General features: G+C 32.8%; 2 protein-coding genes across 2 annotated transcripts in view; both read right to left on the bottom strand.

The window, feature by feature from the left end:
- Nucleotides 1–3,482: 3,482 nt before the first annotated feature.
- Nucleotides 3,483–7,666, bottom strand: LOC133200343 (GTPase IMAP family member 5-like). Its single transcript, XM_061336157.1, has 4 exons — nucleotides 7,511–7,666; nucleotides 5,251–5,360; nucleotides 4,813–4,941; nucleotides 3,483–4,170 (listed from the first exon to the last, which is right to left on the bottom strand). The coding sequence occupies exons 1-4, from the start codon at nucleotides 7,660–7,662 to the stop codon at nucleotides 3,497–3,499; spliced, it is 1,065 nt and encodes a 354-aa protein (XP_061192141.1). The 5' UTR covers nucleotides 7,663–7,666; the 3' UTR covers nucleotides 3,483–3,496.
- Nucleotides 7,667–8,688: 1,022 nt separating this feature from the next.
- The window catches only part of LOC133200315 (low-density lipoprotein receptor-related protein 4-like), a 41,957-nt gene continuing 34,637 nt past the window's right edge, over nucleotides 8,689–16,008 (bottom strand). The window contains exons 2-4 of the mRNA XM_061336133.1: nucleotides 13,121–13,354; nucleotides 9,144–9,315; nucleotides 8,689–8,845 (exon numbers count right to left, since the gene is read on the bottom strand). Coding sequence (XP_061192117.1) covers nucleotides 8,689–8,845; nucleotides 9,144–9,315; nucleotides 13,121–13,354 — 563 coding nt within the window. The remainder of the gene's footprint in view (nucleotides 8,846–9,143; nucleotides 9,316–13,120; nucleotides 13,355–16,008) is intronic.

Here is a 16,008-nt window from a genome sequence, read left to right as displayed (position 1 = left end):
GATATCTTGTACTTTCACTGAGAAATCAGAGTTTTTATTTTCTATTAAAAAAAATGTCAGTTGGGTTCTATATGAAAATGGAAGTGATTACCCATGCATCGGAAAGTGTCCGATGTATGGTTAAACTGAGTCCGATGTACGGTGAAATGAATATACTTCTAAAAAGCAAAAACAAACACTGAAGTGAAGTTTCTGGAAAATTTCCGTAAAATTATGAATCATGACAAATTCCACATGCGTTGAAGTCAAATTAAACGAACTACAATTCCGTAAATTTACAAATTCTTAAAATTTTGGTTATGCCCCTTTGACTATGTTAAATATCATGCATCTTAAATGCCTTTCTTGTGGTATCTTTATCATAACGTTAACATGACAATATATAAATATCGGCATCACTAAAATGTTTGTATCTTCAGCTTTAAGAAAGAAACAAGAAAAAACATGGGGGGACTCAGCTTTAATGAAATTTTATTAGTTAAAAGTTGTCCGAAGCAAGGTATGTGTCCTATGTATGGTTTACTCACCCTACATTATAATATACAGATATATTAACTAGGCTTTGAATGTTCCGGGAAAAAAACTGCATTAAAAACGGAGTTTATGTAGTGAAACTTTATTCGTAAATGTGCATATTACCTTTCATCATAATTCTGTTACATGATAGCTGAAAAATTCAATTACCCAATTTCTGAAATGAAATTGGACTCAAAATAAACATTAAATTAACTTCTTATCATTTACATTTAAAGAGCAACCTTAATGACCAATTAAAAATTAGTCCAATTGCTCTATTTACCAAATGGAAATATACATGTACTTAAGCATTTGAATAAAAATACATGTGCTCCACCCTCCATCGCCACCCAGCCAACGAAATCAATTACTTTACTTCAATGCCTGAAAATATCACTTCCTGGGCACCATCTGAAATCAAATAACTTCCTTTAATTTATACCCAACTGTTTGTCACTCAGTTTTACTGTTGAATTTATGAAATTACGTGACGGTGTAATCCGACGTTCCGGATCACCACACTGTGGTTTTCTGAATCCATATCACCCCTCTCTGAAACTGATGACATAGTACACAGATAAATGACGTTTTCATTCTCGCGCATCAAAAAGTTCTAAGACAAAATGATTTGTTTAATGGATAAAAGTTAGGTAATTGATCCAAAAAGTGTCCTTTTATTATATTTTGATAGCTGTAAAAGGGTATATAATAAATTTATCATTATTACAGTAACTTGATCCGAAGAGCCGTATCATGCTTAACAAATACTTGATCTCCTAATTTTATTTGTATTATGAGAAGATTTGATGACGTTATGGCTTTGGGTACACCATACGCGTTTAATTGTTACAATCCTCTCTTTTGTTTGACAACAATATCGGCATTAAAGGTGTGGTCAGTATACGTCAACATATAACAGAAACAGAGGTTGGTCCCGATTTGAGGGACTATGAATATTCCAGTCCTTGTTGTATCTACTACCTTGACTGTCAATCACAGCTGTGAATACATTTTTTTCTGTAGTCCAGTTTTGATTGGTTTGTGTTCTCCCAGCTGTGAAGTTTATTTTAGTATTTATATCTAAAATAAAACAAAAAGTAGAAAGAAAGGGAATATATAAAATAAAGGGCCTAACAATTTTTATGATAAAACTTCAGGCAACATTCCATCTAACGACAGATCTACACTGTATATGCTAAAAAAGGTTACTGTATCGACCATAGAATTTGAGAATTGTTGATTTTAAACAAGATTGTTGATATTTTTGTATCATCAATTTATTTTACAATAGCCTGTCTCATTATAGAAATTGATCGTACCTATAACACACTCTTGCCTATATCGAGACAACTGGCAGACAAACTCCATATGCAGGTGATAATGGCATATTGGTACGAAAGTAATGGTCAGTTGTCCATCAAGATAGAGCGGGCATTTATAATTTATTAATTCTACTTCGAGAAATGGAATAAAAAAAATTATCTCTCCCCCCCCCCAAAAAAAAAATCATATTCCCCGAGAGCACACATGATTTGTGAAGATAACACACAGTAATATGACGAATAATTTCCTTAAAAATGAGATTTGAAATGCATTCCTTTCTGCGGGATAGTTTTTTCCTCATAAACAGCAATGTCGGGATTGTCATCGTCCAAACCATAATCTTCTTAATTTAAGTTCTTATCATCATCAGAATACAGATGTTAAATTCTTTATCACCATATATATAGGCCCTCAACTTATTGAAGGATATCACCTTGTATGCTGAAATACCCCACCCGCCACAGACTGTAATTGACTCATAATATCAGTGTTCTTTTCCTTCAGATTTTATTAACTGAGCTTAACAAAATCAGGGTATCAGCATGTGAAGCTTGTGTCTTTTTTGTCAGCATTCAGAAATTTATAGTCAATTATTTTAGATATTTGTTGCATTTGTCCTTGAATCAAATAATTTGATGATAATACATTCCTATCCCCTGTTGCAGTCCGATTTTCATATTAATGAATGTATTTTTATATGAATAAAATATTTAGCAATTGATCACTGAAAGCTAGTGTAGAAAATGCACATAAAAGTAAATCAAGTGTACAAATGTATCATATACTTTTTCTCCTTGGGTTTTTTTCTTTGAACTTCTTTCTTGTGGAAAGTCTTCAAAATGAAATATAATTTTACCCCCGATTTGAAGCTTTGCAGCAGTTTAGCTTGTCCTTATTAATTGATTGTGTGTCGATTTACATATGTACGACCTATTCGAGAATTTTTCAGTCACATAGAGACGTCACCATATACCGGTGTAGGGCTTCAAAATTAAAAATTTATACTCGGCTGTCGGGGCCATTGTGCAGTGGGGGTTCTTTATCCTGCCAACGCCTATCTTGACATGCGACTTTGGTTTTTAAGGTCTCATCCGAAAGACCAATGACTTTCACTTCTAATGCCCGGACCTTGGTGAAGACATAATCTTTATATTATATTATTACAGGTAGAAAGAAATACGAAAGGTAGAGTGGAAGCAACTGATCATCGGCATTGCCTATGAAGCATACAAGAGTTACTTGTTCTTTGTCATTCAAAATATTCGATGCCATCAATGTACTTTTTTTTCTAAAAAATCTGCTGAAATTGAGCAGAGATTTTATTTCTATTAAAGCATTGTCAATTCATTCTTATTAAATTGAAAGTACATTCTGAAAGGAATTATACTAATATTTTCTTACAAAGATTTGAAGGAATTAGAATGGGTTACTCTGAAAAGCATAGACTTTGTCTTGTTATGACAATATAAACCTGAAGCAGAAACCTTTGTAAACATACATGTATGCATAAAAATAAAATGACTGTTCTTCACTAAACAAATCTACAATATATTAATGTACATGTGTATCATTTCAAATAAGTGTAATTTACAGCATTGAAAAAAAAAATTCAAAATCAGATTGATAATGAACATGTGCACGCAGTCAGGAATCTTCTTTAGGGTTTGTATTTTTCCTTTTCATGTTTCACAAATGCATCTTCAGGGTCACCAAAGTATGGACTAGCTAGGTTCTTCAGCATCATTCTTCCAATCATGTCTAACAGATTGTCAACGTTTTTCTTCTGGTCTAATATAAAACCCGTATCACTGAATGCGACATATCTGTGTTCCGTCTTTTCAATCAAAGCTTTCAGTTTCGATTTTGGGTTCAGCGATTTGACGTAGTCATGAATATTTATGCCTTCACCTACCAATTTTTCCTTTCCAGTAAATACAACAACAATGTATCTAGTTATTTGACTTCCAAAATTTCTCTCATAAAACTCAATGGCTTTCTCGTCCTCTGCCGTGAATTTTCCTATTCTAGTGACAAAGAGAAGTGCATGTGGACCTGGCTTAGCTAGTCGCAGCCCCTTAGCTATTTCATTTTTGATTGTCTTTTCTTCTTGGTTTGACCCATACACACCAGGAGTATCAATTATGCGAACATGTTGTCCCAGAAAATTGGTAGCTTCTACAGCTGTTGACTTTAATGTTCCAGGTTGATTGGAAAGTACTAAAGGAACTGCAAATACCTTTCTTCCGATTAGCACATTACCAACGGTACTCTTACCGACACCAACCTTCCCTATTACCAGCAAACGCAGTGGTTCAGAAGCGTCCTGTAGATCTATAAAAGATGCAATGGAATTATTTTCAAATCTTACTCTCAAATCAAACGATAATTTACTCAACTTGCATGAGCATAATTTAGAGAAAAGAAAAACCTAACAAATTAATTCTAACTTTGATTTTATCACTTACATGTAACCATGGAACATTAGTCAAATTATCATGAAAAGCATATTGTGACTAAATTGTGCTTTTGATTGTTAGAACAGACGTTTAGCAAAGAAAAGCTAGGCAATTATCTAATTTGAATAATGTACTAATTGCAGTTATCAAGTGATTACGTTACATCTAGTTTAAGGCACCTCAAAGACGCTCGTTTGTATTATTATTTTTTATTAAAAGATAAATATACCAATTATTTCATTATTCATATAATAAATGTTCTTGATTTGAAGAACACATACAAAACTATCGGCTTCATTCGACAGAAATCCTTTTTTACTTAACTTTTTATTTTGTAGATATCAATCGTTGTCATATTTATACCAGTAATATACAGAATCTATAATCTCCATAACTGATGAACAAATTCAGTTAGAAAAAGACATTTTTTCCCTCTTCATGACTATTAAACAAAATAGTGGATGTTATAGATGTGATTATACACATATGCATGGTAGTAATATGATAGATTACTAACCTACTTCACACTCCTTATCATCATTTTGTAAAGACATTCCGTCAGGACACAAGCATTTTACTTTTTCCTTTGGCCGAGGTATGCATATATGGGAGCACCCTCCTCGTTTATAGGTACATCCAGTGGATTCTATATCAGACAAGATTTATTATGTGAAAAAGGTATGTGTTAATATCAATGATATTATTGTGAATGTAGGTTATTTATCAATAATTTCTATTTACAAAAAAATAGTGTATACTTGAGGTAGATTCGCTAAAGCTAAAACGTCCACATCCACGGCTAATATCCACTGAATGAATTAACTTAAAATGAATTTTAAAGACATATATACATGTATAAAAAGCTGGGAAAGGGTTTCAGCAATGATTTTTAAACATACTGAAATAAAATTCTAGAAAATTAGGAATCATCGAAGAATTATAAAAGAGTAATAACCCTGAACATAAGATCCTCCTTTATGAAGGTATATTCCATTCAATCTTGAAAACGTCTCCGTGCCCAGTTGGTAATGCATACCACTCCGAATCAACAGCTCCATAACATAACTTAAAAAAATGTTAAAATATATCATTTTTACTTTATTCAACTAAAGAAAGATGGTACACTATTTCACCGTAGCTAGATTTGTTTGTTAATATGATGTTCACATTATTCTACATTATACCTTTCTTGGTGAGGTGGATTCAATCGAAAAAAGATGAGAGGAATTTTGTGTAATCTCCCTCGGGAGATGACATATTAAGAGTCATTCTCTGTAAGCAGCAAAATGAGCTGGAAATTGACTGTCACCGATTTTCTTGAAACTTTGTGAAATAATTACATTGTAAACCAATTTTACAAAGAAATATTATTGGAAATCATCAATTGGTCTTGTTTCCATGGCAACAGCTCACGTATTTTCGTACATTGGTGGAAAATACCAATAAATGTAATGTCACCCCATTAATGTATATTTAATTAATAGAGGTGACCATTATGAGTTGTTTTTTTTTTCGTAAAAGTAATTTATATTTTGTATTTTTTATACAAGAAAGTTGCAAAAAAATCTTGGACTTTCCAATAAATGCCTAATAATATTAGAAAGTGCCTTAAAAAGGGGGATGGAACATAACCTTATGCACAAAAAATGCAGACACTGGTGGAATATTTTGATGCTCTAAATTTTACCCTTAACAATAATGAAGAACATATTAAAAAATATTTGCTTTCTGGAACAGCCTAAACACAGGGTCGGTAGACTGGGACTCTTTTTCAATTTGATAATTACATAAATGTAGATAATAACGTTAAGAATGAAATTTATTTACCTCTGTTAAAATGCATCATGAGCGTTATTTCTTTGGAGAGCCACATTTTAAAAAGTAGGCTATATGTGTATTGCAAGAAAAGTAAGTTTATGGCTTTTTTGACTTTTTTATCCTATTTTTCCTAGTAGACTGTAAATGTACCTAATTATTTTATATATAGCGTTAAAGGTTAAAACTTAAATCTGGGCAGCAAAAGTTTATGATGCAGGAGTGGCTCGAGAGGCTCGATGGCCAAGTCACTCAGGAGGATGATTAAGTAAAGTGTTTGGAAATCAATCGAGGGCCGGACTTATTTCGGTGAGCACTTCAAAACTTATGGACTGCTGGCAGAGTAAGCGGCTATGAAATAAAGCCATAAGGAACGCTAAGCTTCAGAATCTACCCATCTTGTCACAAAACAATTGTTTACTAATTTTACTAATATTGGTCATTCGTAACTAATTTCCTACAGACATTGTACTAAAAAATTAAAATGAATGAAATATATTTTCACACAGATTAAATAATATAGGCACATAGCATTAGGAGGACCATCCTCTCCCACTTTTTTTTTCAGACATAACCTTTAACAGTTGAAAAAGTTCATTGAAAAGCCGCTTCCCCCCCCCCCCCCCCAAACTATTCGTTGCAATATATAGTGAAATTGTTCCATGAAAATAGGATAATACAATTTCTTTTTCGAAAAATTAAAGTCTACCCCCCCCCCTTTCCACGAAACGGACTTTTTCCAATTTGGGCACCCCACCTTCTATTCCCCTGTCAAATATTGTTGAGGTAAGTTGTTAATTTTTTTCTTCTCTCTGTCCCTACCCCTTTTCTTCAAAAACGATGCTACTGCCTGTAGTGAAGCTGAGAAAAAAATGTTACTTTCCACTTTTTTTTATTTGACAATAATTGAGCCAAAGAGATGACATTTCAGGCTTTCTGGAAAGTCAAAATTGTTTCCCTTTATTCTGAAGGCTTATTCTCACCTTCTATGAGGATAATAAACCCGTACTGAGACAGTAATAAACATAATAAGTTATATTTCATTTACAGGACATTATTTGAAAATCATCAATGAAGAGACTTCTTTTTATGTAGAAATTGTAATGTTTCAGTCATATTGCCGGCTGTAATTTTTCACTCCTTCTTTTAAAACTATATGTTCAAAAGTGTCACAACTTTTCTTTTAGAAATATGTGTCGTTCAAAAACAACAATAAATGAATAATATTATTAATATTTATTGAGTGGTTTATAGCCTCTCTGCAAGATTGATTGATTAAATAAAATTATAATTAATAAAATTATTAAAATTTGGGTGACAATATAGAAGATGATTGGTTGATTAAATTGAATTAGATATGAATTCAATATTTAAATTCTGAAACAGATGTAGATGAATACCTTCTTGACCAGTCTGTATAGTATAATCTTTTTCTGTCAAGTGCCAATCCAAAGAAATGAGCTTTTCCATATTGATCACTAAGTACACGCCGGTTCGTGCCATCTAAATTTGATTTTTCTATGAGGCCACTTTTCCCATCGCACCAATACATAACGCTTTCTATAATAAAACGAATGGTACATTTTATGCATGTATGTAGAGGTATTATTATTTTTATTCATGCTGAACATATCCATAGCCAATGCTTCTTTTCCTGATTTATCCAGATAGCCGGTATAATACATTTGCTTTAATTTATTTATGTATTATGCTACAAGAAAGCATGAATGCTTGACCCATGGAATTGATTAAATTATCAGGCAGTATGTGACCTTTTTAAAATGAACAGAATGGTATTAAAATAAATATTAACAATAAAATTATTATGCATTGAATCATTTTTTTTTTTTTTTTTTTTTTTTTTTTTTTTTTTTGGAAAGATGTAGTCTCATAACTGCAACGATGTGTGTAAACAAATTGAGTAATGCTTATATGTTTGTATTTACATTTTTAACTCCTTTTCTTGACTAGAAAGTGATTTATATTTCAAAACCCCGTTTATCATTCGGGTGAGATACAATTAATGGAAGAGCCATTGCAACAGCTTGTGTTCAATGTGAGCGTGAATTTTGATTCTCGTTTATGACGTTGCACTTGCACGGTGTTCAACATTTGTGTCGTCAAAATAAAATGCATACTTTTAACTTTTGACCTCCCGTCCGTGCTATGGTTTTTGAATTCCGTCGCTTTCAACACATTTTATAAGTAAAATAAATATGGAATGTAAATATATAAAAATGGAAACGAACGACACTTAATAGGAGTTCTGAAAAATAGAGAATGATCTATACAATGTATAGAATCACAAACAAGTTCTTTAACACCTTATCTTTTATCCTGTAATTCATAGAGACAATCATTGAAATATTTGATTTGGTTCATTTCATTCATGTATCTTGAGATGTAGGGAAAAATACGATAATATAGGCGGCAAGAGTCACGGCCACCTTGAATTGTTAATGTTTTCAGATGTAAATTGAAACTACATCTGCATTTCAGTTGAAAAGTTTTTTTTTGGTTTGTTTTGTTTTTGTTTTTTTTTTTTACTTTGTTCGGGTTGATTTAGAAATATATTACATCATATCATGCTCAAAGCAAAATGTATACCTTCAAAATCTATTGCCAGACCGTTTGGCCAATATAAGCCCCTTGTAATAAGATCTTGCCTTTCTGATCCATCATAGTTTGCCCTTTCAATCCGTGGGCTGTCACCCCAATCCGTCCAATATATAACTCTGTAAAACGCCAATTTTTAAGAACTTCAGAGGCTAAGATAGATCATCTTAGACACTATATGAACCTTAATTAAAATAACCATATTATATATTAATGTGCATTTTATGAAATTGTGTCCTTGTATAAATGTCTCAAATTTGATAATAAAAAGGTAAATGACATAAATAAAAAATATTTAATAAGGATGAAAAAAAGGACTCCAGGGCATTTAATTTAGATGATTCTTCTCAATCACCTTGTACTAAGAAACTTTTGCAATGATAATTTGGTAAAAAGAGTTGATCATGTTTGATTTACCCAGTTTCGTAATCGGAAACAATTGCTCTTGGTTTGTCCACTGCTTCCTGTATGATGGTTTTTTGATAATTATTTCCGTCTAGAGTTACTACAGAAATAGTGCTATATCCCGAATCTGTGAAGAAGAGCAACCTAGATACCGAATCTATGGAAATCCCATCTACCACGGAATCTGTAAGTTAGAAGTTCTGAGCATGAATTGAAAATTTACTTCTGATAACCACTCCCCCATATTTTTGAGTGAATATATATATATTGATATCATTAATTCTCTGTAGAGTAAGTTTACGCAGCTATGTTAAGGCTTCCCGAAGCTTTAAAATGCGCTCAAAACATAATATGTCATTGCGAGGTCGGTTTTGGTTTTAATTTTTAAGTATTGAACTTTAGTACTTCAAATTTATATAAAGGGTTTCATCGGCTATATATTAACATATTTGTTATGATATCACATGACTTTGTTGATCACGTGACGGTCATTTATAATTTTTTGAAGTGTTTCATATAAATCGCTTCGGCGCAGCTGATTAACACGATAATTATTAACATTTTGTTATATAAATAAACTCATCGTATCCCTGTGTATCCGAAATGTGCTTGGGAAAAGTCATGGTATTACTTGGGTACAAAATATTTCCTGAGAAATTCAACTTACCTACAAATTTGAGGGTATTTTCCACACAATATCGTAATCTGTATTAAAATAAAGCCAACACAAATTTTCCCCAAGCAAGATTCAGTTAGAGAACAACCTCTTCTTACAGATTTCCAGAAAAATTCTCAGATTAATCCTCATTAATCACCTGCGCCAGACTCTTTTATACACATAAAATAAATTCTACATCCAACCACGGGTATAAAACAGAGTACATTTCAAAAGTATATTTTTCATAAGCATTTTGAACATGCTGAATTTCAATCAAGGGTAGGTAAGCGGTGTATTTTTAAAATATACGGACATATAAACCTTCAACGACCCGTGAATTTTGCAATAGCTATCTAGCATTTTACATGCAGTTTGAAATAAAGTGTCAAGTTCATGACACTCTCCCCGTCATAACACCTCAAGTTTGCAGTGACTTGACGTCATTTTCCATTATGACGTCATATTTTGATAGTTCAAGGTAGTTGAAGGCACAGAGTGCACTGTAATATTCTACGGGAAGCCTTAACCTACCTGCGTTAATAAAAGAAGAATATATCATTGTCATCAAATGAAGGTGAGGTAGGACTGATTTGAATATCATTGATAAATATATATAAGACCAAAATAGGCAATCGCATTTTACATTGGAATATAGAGAAAAAATCTTTCAAAATCTTTTTCTCAGGAATTACAGGGCCGGAAAGATGGATTTTAAAAATTAGACTTTCTCATATAATGTTGTTTCTAAATTGTTCAAAGCATGGCCCAAAGTGGCAGGGCGAGGTAATAATAGGAGATCAACGTTTTACATTGGACTGAACTGTATAGGATAAATTTCCAAAAATCTTCTTAAGAACCATTTTAGAATCATAAATTTGCAAAAAAATGTTCATGTTCTTTGGATCGAATTCTCGGGTATTCGGGGGACACGTATTTTTGTCTGTTCCTCAGTCTGTCTCTTTGCAAAATATAACCTTGTTCACATCTTCAGAACATCGTTAAGGTTATTTTTCTCAACTATCAAAACAAAAGATTGCAATTGCGAATTATTGTTATTTGTGTAACATTTTAAAACTTCTTAACTATAACTTTCATTTACTTCAAAATATCTTCCAAGACTTCGATTGTTTAAAACTGTGAGCTAAATCTACAGAACATTGGGTTACTTTAATATCAATATGGTTTACATGGTCTTGCAGTGAAAAAAATAAACACTTATAAACCCGTTTTTTCAACTCATTTATAAATTTACAGTCATTTCAATAGAGCCAGTCGTTGTCCACTGTGGTAAAAATGTTTGGGAAACGGGTTGAGAATTTTAAAGAAATTAGAGCTAATATAAAAGTCGCACAAATCTCGGTCATTCGGTAATTAATGCAGATTTATATTGAATTGGGAGAAGGTTATGAGTTTGATAAGGTATCTTATGAGACAGTTCGTAGGTAGAGAAAGAAATTTCTGACTGGCACACACTCCGTCAAAGATGAAGCATAATTTAAAAGGCTTTGACTTAACAGGCATTGCAAATGTCTCAAAAGTCAGGGAAATAAATGAATGTGATGGCAGATACACGATTCGTGATATTTGAAAAGCTGTTGGCATATTACCATCGTGAGTGCATTTCATTTGAAGCGTGTTTTGAAAGTACGAAAGATTTCTGCCAGAGAGATACCGCATATATTGACAGATTACCAAAAAAGAGTACGAGTACAAACCGCTAAGCAATTGCTCATAATGTTTCCCTATTTCAATCAAAGACAATTTGCAAAATTGCTACTGGTGACGAAACATTGGTTTACTATTTCGAAGCAGTAAGAAAAATTGGAAACAAAAAAAGCATGTAGTTGACAAAAGAACCATGAGCATAAAGAAGGTTCTTTATTGCATATTTTTCTCATGTAATGGTATAGCCATATAAATTCCGGTGCCAAGGGCAAAAGTATTAAAAGGTCGATATAAACGAGATGTTATACTAAAAAAGCGCAAGAAATAATATCATAAACGACGCTCTGTGTCAGGATTTAGGCATGTTTGTCTACTTCATGATAATGTTTGAGCTTGTGAAGCAATTTTTGAAGTCGGAGAGGGTTATCGTCTTGCCACACCCATCATACTCTCCAAATCTAGTCCCATGCGACTTTTTTCTTTTTCCCAAACTTAAAATGTTCTTATCTGATCCTCGTTAAAAGTCCCGACTAGCCTCTGGCTCAGCGCCTCAGAGGTCTACCTAAATCAGCGTACCATGACGCATTTCAGAAATAGATTGAAATTGTGTATTTCAAACCGCGGAGAATACTTTGAAGGGATGTAATGTTTATATCACTATTTGAGTATTTGAATGCTTTTGAGAAATCGTACAGAGGGTTGTTCCTAAGAATTGAAACAGAAGGGGAAGTTTAAAAAGTAGAAGGGGATCTGGGGTTCCTCCCCTAACGAAGAGTTTAGGAGGAATACCAAAATAACCGGGCGATTACATCAATACAGGCGGGGAAATGCCTTCGGGTCTTAGGGACAACCCTGCGTACAATATACAATACATATCGAACAACCCTCGTATCCCGGTGAACCTGAAATAAAAGACACACTAGAGGCTGCCACATTTGTTTAAAATTTGGATGTTTTATTGCATATAGACGTTAAGGACCAACATAAATTGTTTGACAAACAAGATGACTTCAATTGTTCCATTCGAAAATTCTCTTATTTATTTTAGTAATTTTCTGATCTCACCTGCATATGTTCTTTATGTCTCCCAACTAATTTGATACTTAAGAGTATCATCAACTTATAAACTGATGCAGGTTATGCACAAATAAGTTGATGTTACACAGATTTCAACAACTTCTTTTGAAGTCAGCATTTAGAAAATTATACGGTTGTAATAATAACTTTGTTAGCATATACAGTCTATCATTGGGTTGAACTTTCACTAATTCTTACCAATAATAACGTAGGAATTTTTTTTTTTTTTTTTTTTTTGGTATTGTTTTTCACTACGGACTATTCGTCCTCTTGATCAATTGTAGGGCCTGCGGTGCGTGTTGCCGGTAGACAAGGGATATTTACTCCTCCTAGGCACCTGATCCACCTCAGGAATTTTCGGGGGAGTACGTGTTTTATATGCCCTGTTCAGAGATTCATATTGTTTATAGGTTGTTTCCTTTTTAGTTCGAACAATCTTCGTTGTCTTTACCTTTCTACATTGTGTTATTGTCTTCTAGGATTTGTTAATAATTTTTTTTTTCTAATTCGTGAATATAAGGAATGCATCATTACATGTTTTAGTAATAATTAAAAAAAGATATTTATGCGTAAAATAATAAGTACATACCGTTTCCTAGGAAACGAACTACTCTATTCGTTTTGCCTTCAATGTCACCAGACTTCAACTGACGTAGTTCATTATCTGACCAGTAAATGCGTTCTTTTTCTTTATCGAAACTTACAGCAATAGGGTTAGGATGGAAACCGAATAATGGTTCACTAATATACGTTGATAAATTCATCTTGTAAATCTCGCCTTCTCGTGAATCAGTAAAAAGCAAGAAGTTGTCATTGTTTAAAGCTGAAAAACAATCATTTTCAGGACATCAAAAAATGCAATTTCTGTAAAAAAAAAAAAATCTTCGCCGAAAACAACATATTTTATTGTTATCAGTTAAGAGAACGAGCACCCCGAGGAAGCAAGGTTGGCGGGGAAATATCAATGGTGGGAATTAAGGGAAATACTACAAATTTTCTCTAAACTGGGAAATATTGGGAAATACTTGGAATTACAAAGTTAAAGTTTTTTTTTTATTTCTTTATTTCACTCAATCTTATACAAAATTCAAAAATAAATAAATATAAAATCAGATGAATAATATTGAATATGAATGTATCACTACTCTAGGTCCCATACCCATATGCATTTTGAAACATTAATTCTCCCTGCTGTATAAAATTTCAGTTTTGTAGAATTATTATAAGTTTATTAATTATAAATCCAAGAAAAAAAAAGTTTTTTAATCCTTCTATAAACACTGTTATTATTATAAACAATCATGTTGTTTTAACAAATTGCTCTGGACAGTTTTGTGCTCCTGGTTTGAGATATACATGTAATTACCTTCATGAGTAGAACTGAAAGGCTTCTTCTTGGGTTTGTTACTTAAACTACCCTGTACATTTAAGAATTTTCTTGTATCCTTCTTTAGTTACATACAAAAAACCATTAGGGATCTTTGGGTTCATTTCATGGACCTTTATAGACTACATCGGAAACACATGACACTCATTACTCGTACATGTATATGAATAGTGCTATGATTATATACAATGAATTACTTGGAAACCGGAATTCTTTAAATCAAGGACAGTGAAACCTGAGATAGATATGAGATAGATATCTTAGCCAATAAGGTGTACTACATGTCAATATTGATGAAATATGTACCTATTTCTTATTTCCCAGTATTTCCCGGAAAATACCAGTAATTCCCGGTAATTACCAATATTTCCCACCGTCCTGGGAAATATAAGTATTTCCCAATTTTTTTCCAACCCTGTGAGGAAAACCTATTAGTATCTTATATTGTATAATTCGTTGAAGATGACATATTATTGAATGCTTAACTGGTATGTTCCTTGTAGGCATTGAATAATTTCCAGTTTTAAATAATTGGATTTGCAACTAATGCAAGTTTCGTTTTGTTTTCAACGTTTGATTATGGGGAAAAAAAAAAACAAAAAACAAAAACAAAAACAAAAAGGTAGTCCACTTTAATTTAATTCTTCTTAAAGATTATAACGACAATCCTTAAGATAACAATACATCGTTATTTATACACATAAAACAAAATTCAAAAAACAAATATACGTTCCATTCGAGTACTCTAAATCACTTTTTATTCGCGAGAAGTTTATTTTCACGCAATTACGCGAGCCAGTTGTCTCGCGGAAAGTATCCTTCTCGAGTATTTAAGTATTCCTAAAGATAATGTAGAGCATTAACCACAACTCGTGAAAATTTTGTCTCGCTTATAAGGAATAAATGTCTATCTCGCGAAAATAAGGTGTCGCAAAATTTAGTGATCCATAGTTTCATATTGATAACATATATACTCACCGAATACACTGGGTATGAATTCCAGAAATAGAAAGAAGAGCATTTTCAATTTTTGATTCCCTGAAATATCAAAATAAAGCACAGAAAAGTTTAATATTACACTCTACCTGCATTATAAGTAAATTACTGAGAAAAAAAAGGAAGAGGAAAAGAATCTAATAATGAATACAGGATTTCTGTCGAAAAGTCAATAAGTCATTAAGATTATGTTTACAAGTAACTTTCGCATGGGTTTAGGTGTCTATCAACTGGAAAAATGTTTTATCAAAGTCAAGGAGGTTAGTCTTCTTTATAGAATCTAAATAAAATAAAACAATTATTATTGCTTTTTTTTTATTGTATTCTACATAAATCCATAATTTAAAAAGTCAAAGCATTTCCAAACGTTTTACTGCGCGATACAAATGAAATCGATGTTGGGCTGCTGAGTGAGATACTGAGTAAGATACTGTACGCGTCGATGAGATATTCCACCGCTATGTCAATTTTCAACTCACACTGTAGGCGGGGTCAGCTATATCTTATTAGCATTCCTTGGTGATCAGCAGTAAAGGAGATAAATCTTCAGTGCAAGTCAACAAAAATTATTGCAACTAGAGCCGAGCTCGTTGCAATGCAACGAATGGGTCTTCCGTCGGAGCTCCGGACAGGACATAGCGACCTTGAGTCAAGGTCATGCAACATTTTAAGGTTATAAACAATCCTGTAAGGGGCATCAACTTTCAATGTTTCAACAGTAGAAAGACAGTTAAGGAATGTAAAATTCCCCTGTCAGTGAACTTGAACTTGTCCAAATAACCTTGCGTCAAGCCATAACACATCCTGCAGCTGGTTAAGAGCAAACACCATCTGTATGTCACCGACATAAAAAAAATTCACAGTCACGTATTCTTTCAGACTATTCATCCAAAACATCATATTCTAAGTGACCTCGAATTTAAGTCAAGGCCATTACACACTCTGGATGATATATTTATCATCTTTTCAGTGAAATGCAAATGCATGCAATTTTTTCTATTACAAAATTATGGACCTTTTTGTTTGTTTGTTGTTTAACGTCAGTTTCGAGAATTTTTCAATCATATGGAGACGCCACCATTTGCCGATGGAGA

The sequence above is a fragment of the Saccostrea echinata genome, unplaced genomic scaffold (assembly GCF_033153115.1).
Source record: "Saccostrea echinata isolate AGI-Se365-2 ecotype Australia unplaced genomic scaffold, CSIRO_AGI_Sech_v1 ptg000038l, whole genome shotgun sequence".
In the NCBI taxonomy this organism is placed as follows: Eukaryota; Metazoa; Mollusca; class Bivalvia; order Ostreida; family Ostreidae; genus Saccostrea; species Saccostrea echinata.
The sequence above is the reverse complement of the archived record's forward strand: the minus strand, read 5'-3'. Positions and strand labels throughout refer to the sequence as shown.

Bases quoted from the DNA above. Each gene is read 5' to 3' on its own strand.
- LOC133200343 (XM_061336157.1), bottom strand. From the start codon at position 7,662: ATGTATTGGTGCGATGGGAAAAGTGGCCTCATAGAAAAATCAAATTTA. The intron at 5,361-7,510 runs GTATTCATCTAC...CATTTTTTTAAG, and splicing joins TATACAGACTGGTCAAGAAG to TTATGTTATGGAGCTGTTGA. The intron at 4,171-4,812 runs GTTAGTAATCTA...CATCTTTTATAG, and splicing joins TGATAAGGAGTGTGAAGTAG to ATCTACAGGACGCTTCTGAA.